This window comes from Convolutriloba macropyga, unplaced genomic scaffold (assembly GCF_964194025.1).
Source record: "Convolutriloba macropyga unplaced genomic scaffold, txConMacr16.3 SCAFFOLD_720, whole genome shotgun sequence".
NCBI classification, from domain to species: Eukaryota; Metazoa; Xenacoelomorpha; order Acoela; family Convolutidae; genus Convolutriloba; species Convolutriloba macropyga.
Genome location: NW_027452677.1, coordinates 2,993 through 8,747, shown reverse-complemented (window position 1 = coordinate 8,747; position 5,755 = coordinate 2,993). Strand labels below are relative to the sequence as shown.

At 38.7% G+C, this 5,755-nt stretch overlaps 1 protein-coding gene across 1 annotated transcript; it reads left to right on the top strand.

The window, feature by feature from the left end:
• The first annotated feature begins 873 nt into the window (after positions 1 to 873).
• On the top strand, positions 874 to 3,335 carry LOC142357707 (vacuole membrane protein 1-like). The gene has a single exon (XM_075409257.1). The coding sequence runs from the start codon at positions 910 to 912 to the stop codon at positions 2,596 to 2,598; it is 1,689 nt and encodes a 562-aa protein (XP_075265372.1). The 5' UTR covers positions 874 to 909; the 3' UTR covers positions 2,599 to 3,335.
• Positions 3,336 to 5,755: the final 2,420 nt, after the last annotated feature.

Genomic DNA, 5,755 nt, shown 5'->3' with positions numbered 1-5,755 from the left:
TCGCGCAGAGCTTTGATGCCAGTTGTTTCAGTGCTTTTGAAGCTGATAGGCCATATCCACCAGTGCATGCAAAGACAAGCGGACAAAATGTTGCTTTCTCAATCTCAGTTATTCTTTGTACATACTTATTCTTTTTGATAGATTCATGATACTTGTAGGCTTTAGGGCAACTTTTTTGCCAGCGAGTTGAAAGTTTTAACATCAAAATAGGTTTTGTTGAATCTAGATTCCCAAAGTCCGTTGGCCTTGATATCTAAACATATTTGGCCAGGATTTAAACATATTTTTTATTAAATTATTTTACGAAAACCGAACCTTAGTTTGTTATAAATTAGAAAAAAATAATGTTTGATTAATAAATTTCTAACATGTAACATTAACCAAGTGGTTAGTTTAATTTACATGTTTGCAGATTAAAAAAAATAATAATCTTGCATCAAAACGAATATTGAAGATCATGTGGAATTTTGTCGATGAAAAGTTTTTAAAAATAAATAGCTGCAGCTGGCAAATCGTCTGTGATTATAACAGGTGCAGGAACACGAGGTCGATATTTTAACGAACACGGAAAGGGAGAGATTCCCGTCAGTCACCAGACTGAGAATCCACATCAACAACAATATCTAAGTAAATCTGTATTCTCATCAGATTCGGTTGATAGTTGGAACGAACTCTGATCTGTCAATTTATTGATTTAAGTTGTGAGTAATGTCACAGTTTAATATGATGATATAGCAGTAAAATTGTGTCAGATATCTGAGGAGTTAGTAACAGCGTCATTAATATCGATACATGACACATGACTTAATCAAACTTTTGGCGAATCATCATTATTCATACCGAGCGGATTGTTCCACGTTATGACGTAGCTATTTGATACAACAGAATTTTAAATTGTTTCAGTAAAGTATGACTGCGAAAGTAAGTACGGACAATAAATTGCAATCAGAATCCAAATCCACAGGAAAAGTGACCAGAGAGGAAACTATACGAGCTATCTTAGAGGATATGACAAGTTCTCAAATGAAGTCAATTTTGTCAAAGCTGGACTTGAAGTTCAAGAAAAAGAGCAAGCGCCCGGATTTAATTGAGCTTTTAGTGAGTCATCCTAACGTTACAACTGACTTTCTCATGAAAGAAAAAGAAGATGTTGATGTAAAGAGTTCATCGGAACGATCACGTTCGAGTTCTCAAGTTTCAACCCCTGGCAGGCGGAAACGGAGCACAAGTACTTCTCGTAACAAAACTAAATCATCACCTGCAAAGAAGCCTACATCAGCTGCAAAACAGAAGCCAAATGTACCAAGTGATGGCGGTAAAAGTGAAAGTTCCACCGCTAACAATGTTGAAAACGGTCATTGCGTTACCTCTGCAAAAGACTCGCCATCTAAATCGAGGAAAAATACAAAACACAGTGCAAAATTAAAGCAAATGTCTGAATTGAAAAAACTTGAAGAAGAGTCAGCCGAGTTAGTTCTGTGGAGACGTCCATTAAGTACATTGTGGTATTTTGGTTGGGATTGTGTTGACAAGAGCAAAGATTTGTTCCGTTATTTTTGGACTCATAAAATTTCCTTTCTGTTAATTCTCCTTTTTTCTGGGCTCATTTTTGCTCTAGATTATTTCTCAGGGCCACACCAAGTAGTGTTCAAACCTTTGAAAGAGAACTTCAATTGGTGTGTGTATTGGATAATTCTCGGAATTTTGTCATCTGTTGGGCTGGGAACTGGCCTGCATACATTTTTGTTATATCTTGGACCTCATATCGCTTCAGTCACATTGGCTGCCTTCGAGTGCAATTCTGTGGATTTCCCAAACCCGCCATACCCCAAAGAGATAAATTGTCCTGATATTTCTGGAGTTGATACCCCAATGACAATATGGAAAATACTCTCCAAAGTTCGTCTCGAAGCTTTCATGTGGGGATTGGGTACCGCTTTGGGTGAATTGCCCCCTTACTTTATGGCACGGGCGGCGAGATTGTCGGGAACGCAGGACCTTGACGCTGAACTGGTGGAACTAAATGAGCTCAAAAAGTTATCAGAGACCAATCCAGAAAAAGTGCCATTTACGGTGAGGTGCAAATTGCAGGTTGAGAAATTAATCGAAAAAGTGGGCTTTCCGGGCATTCTGCTAATGGCCTCTATCCCGAACCCTTTGTTTGACCTCGCAGGAATTACGTGTGGTTACTTACTGGTACCTTTCTGGCAGTTTTTCGGTGCAACTGCTATTGGAAAAGCGATTGTGAAAATGCACATACAAAAACTCTTCGTCATCATGAGTTTCAGCGAACATCACGCTGAGCATTTTGTCATGCTTATCGGGAAGGTTCCATACCTCGGACCCAAAATGCAGGCACCTTTTCAGGAGTTTTTTGCAAACCAGAAAGAAAAACTGCATCGGAAGGCAGGCCAAGGCCCGGTCGTGACGAAACAAAGCTGGCTATCGTGGGTGTTCGACAAACTGGTTCTTGCAATGGTGTTGTATTTTGTGGTTTCAATTGTGAACTCGATGGCACAGTCGTGTTACAAACGAGTTCAAGAAGGTCGTCTGACAACTGAAAAGAAAGAAACCAAGAGAAAAGTTAAGTCAAACTGAAATGTGAGACCAGAAATGTTCCTTTTTCTCACCTAGAATTTTATCAAGATTTGTCATCGAACCTCCTCGACCAACAGATTATTTGCCTCCTTATTTATTTTTGTGCATAACTGCATAGTAATTTGATAATCCATAACTTCCATTCCAGATATTAATTATATTTAATGTGTTAAACACTTATATTGCTAACCAGTATCATTTTAGTCTGTACAGCACACTAAGTGATAATCTGCGGTAGTTTTCACCAAAACTGTTTAAACAAGTTGCGGTTGAGAAATGACATTGTGTGTTTGAAGCTGCTTTTTGCCTTGCAAAGAGAATTAATGATGTCAGCTGTGTTGCTGCCAAGAAGTTATTTCATGAGTTTATAGTCTGTGGCTGAAAATTCTATATGATGACTTTAGTATTTAACTGCAAAGATATAAAATGACAAGTATTTCAATTTAGTGAGTTTTAAAATGAACTGTGAAGGAATTAAACGTCTTAAGAGTTTGGGTTTTTCAGGGCAATATAGGAAATTAAAGTTATTGAAGCAATTTGGTATTTTCAACTGTCTGGAAAAATCACTTGTTTGCGGTTTCTGATGATATGAGTTGATGGATATGTGATAACTCAACTGATATTTGTGTGTGATGTCAATGAAAATGGTCTGTTCTTTGTTCTCAATTTGTGTAAATTCAAGTTTAATAGTAGAGAAAGAGATAAATTCTACAAAGTAAATTGATGTCTTTCATTGTCTCGGTTTTTCCTGAGACCTCTGAAGAAAAACTTGCACTAATTGGTTGGAAAACAATCAGCCGATGAGCCCAATTAACCAAAAAATTAATAATTTTGAGACAAACTTTCCTAGGCAGCGAGTCTTCATTAAATCAACAACTGAAAAACAAAACTAAACAAATGAAGTCGTCAGCTCGCAGCACTTTTCTATGGAAATAATGAATTCGTTCTGGGACTGCCATTGAAACCAAAAGTAAACCATAAAAGTACCGAAGTCTATTTGAAGGTGCCTCGAAGAGCAAGTTGCTAAACTTATCTTGTATATAAGCTACCAATATTTGCTAACTGTCTCGTCACAAAATGTCTCAAGCGGTTAAGGAGGTTGTTGTTTTAGCTGTCGCACATAGCTGCAATTCGCAGGTAATTTTGGCGGGATACCGGCGCTTATTGCTGTTTTTAACCGGTATCTTCGTTGCATTTGTATGATAGATAAAAATTGTAAAATAATTATAGTAGTAGTGTGATTGGCTATCCACAACTTGCGTGTGGTGCGGCGACCTTTCTTGATCTGCTTCATGGTGAGTGACATGCGGTCCCGGGTTGGGGGGGGGGGGCAGGAGGGGCATCCTCAACATCGAGGAAACGGACAAAAAAGTAGGAGTAATCTGTTCAATGTGGTCGTGTGGGACTAATGGTATTAAGTCCAGCAAGTTAGCTACCTCTACTGGTATTTTCCACAGGTTAATAATCTTCAGGTCCGCGGTGTTCATACTGCAGTTGAAAATGTGCTATCATATGGTGCTTCTTCACATTTGCGACAGTGGTTATCAAGATTGTCACAGATCCTACTCAAGTAAGAGTTTAGCAGGGGCAGTATCCAGTTCTCACTTGTGTTAATCGGATACGTGCAATTCGTGGCAGCGTTTGTTCTTCTGCTATCTTTTGCGGAGGTGTGCCTATTTGCTTGCTGTCTTTGTCAACTGAGTATGGACCGCGTGTCGGTGATTACTTTTGCGCGCATTTTGCGATTTAATTGCTCTTTATTATTTGTATTGTTTCACACGGTCCCTATAAGTATCATTTAGTGTCGGTCTCACGGGACGAAAACTAGTTGAGGAGGTTGTTTTATGATCGACACTGTTGCTCTGATAACTGCCGTCTAGAAATTGCTTCGCTAACATTTTGTGCGAGCTTTAACAGCAGCATATCACCCTCAATGTGTAAGTCCTTGATGTGAGACATTTTTACTTAGCCAGTAATTGTGCGAAGAGCTATGTTTTTTTGTGTTTGCAAGTGGTTGCAGTTTTTGTTTCTGATTCTGGCAGCCCAAATAGGCCCTGTGGTTCCGGGTGCTCCGACCGATAGCTTTGTACGTCACTGAGGGTCTTTTTTGCAGCCCCAGTCGCTGCCATCAATATATTCAGTTTATTGCGCTTTGTAGTTTCTCTTTGGTGCTCCTCACATGTTATTCAAAATTGAGCTTACTATCGAATATGACACCAAGGACTTTGACTTTCACTTTACAGGTATTGGTGGATTGTTGGTTGTGGGGTGTAGGTCGAACTTAGCTTCCTTGCTCCAGGTTGTGAACACAGTTGCGCTTGGTTCACCAGCTGATAGCTTAAGTTTTCCTGATTCCAGCCAGTCGTTTAATTTTCAACCTGTTGGTGAGTGTGGAATCTTTGCCATGCAGGATTTGCTTCTATCTTGCACCAGGAGCGTTATCTTGCACCAGGAGCGTGAAGAAGGTTGCTGAGCTCTCTATCAGTTGCATAAAATTTTTCCTTTTCTAAAGCTTCGAGTTTTTATAAATAGAAGCATTGACCTATTGACCGCTTGTCAGTCTGCGCACAAAAAGGATGCGGCGTCATACCCTGTAGGTGGATGGTCAGTCACATGTGCTAATTTTTTATTATTGTTCCAACTTTTTGTTCAAAATGAGCGACTGTATATGCGAGTCTGGCTTTTCTTCTTTGGCCAAATTCAGTTTTTGTTTACGCATCAACGAGAAAAAAGAAAAACATCATTTGGTAGCACTCAGGATCTAGTTTTGATTTATAGAAACCTTTGAAAATTTCAAAGGATTTCTTAAAAAAGCGGGAACAGATCAGATTGAAATTTAAGATGAAAGCAGACGGAAAATTAGATAGGCCAAAGGGAGATGTGTCAGCAGTTTTTTTTTTTTACTGTTGACACTGTTTAAGATAGTTTAAAAAGCTGCTTGAGTACTTTTTAAAAAGCTTTTCTATCTGTCTCTGATTTCTGCTGGTTAAAAACTATTGTAAGAACCTTGTTGGTATCGAAAAGGCTATTGAGAAAATCCTAGTTTTCAAGCAATATATAGCTCTAAAAAAAATCAAAATTCAGAGTCAAACTAAATGGAGAATGTTATACGGTTTTCTTGAATTTTTGAGCTGTTTTCGCAAAAACCATGGAGACG

Bases quoted from the DNA above. Each gene is read 5' to 3' on its own strand.
- LOC142357707 (XM_075409257.1), top strand. From the start codon at position 910: ATGACTGCGAAAGTAAGTACGGACAATAAATTGCAATCAGAATCCAAA.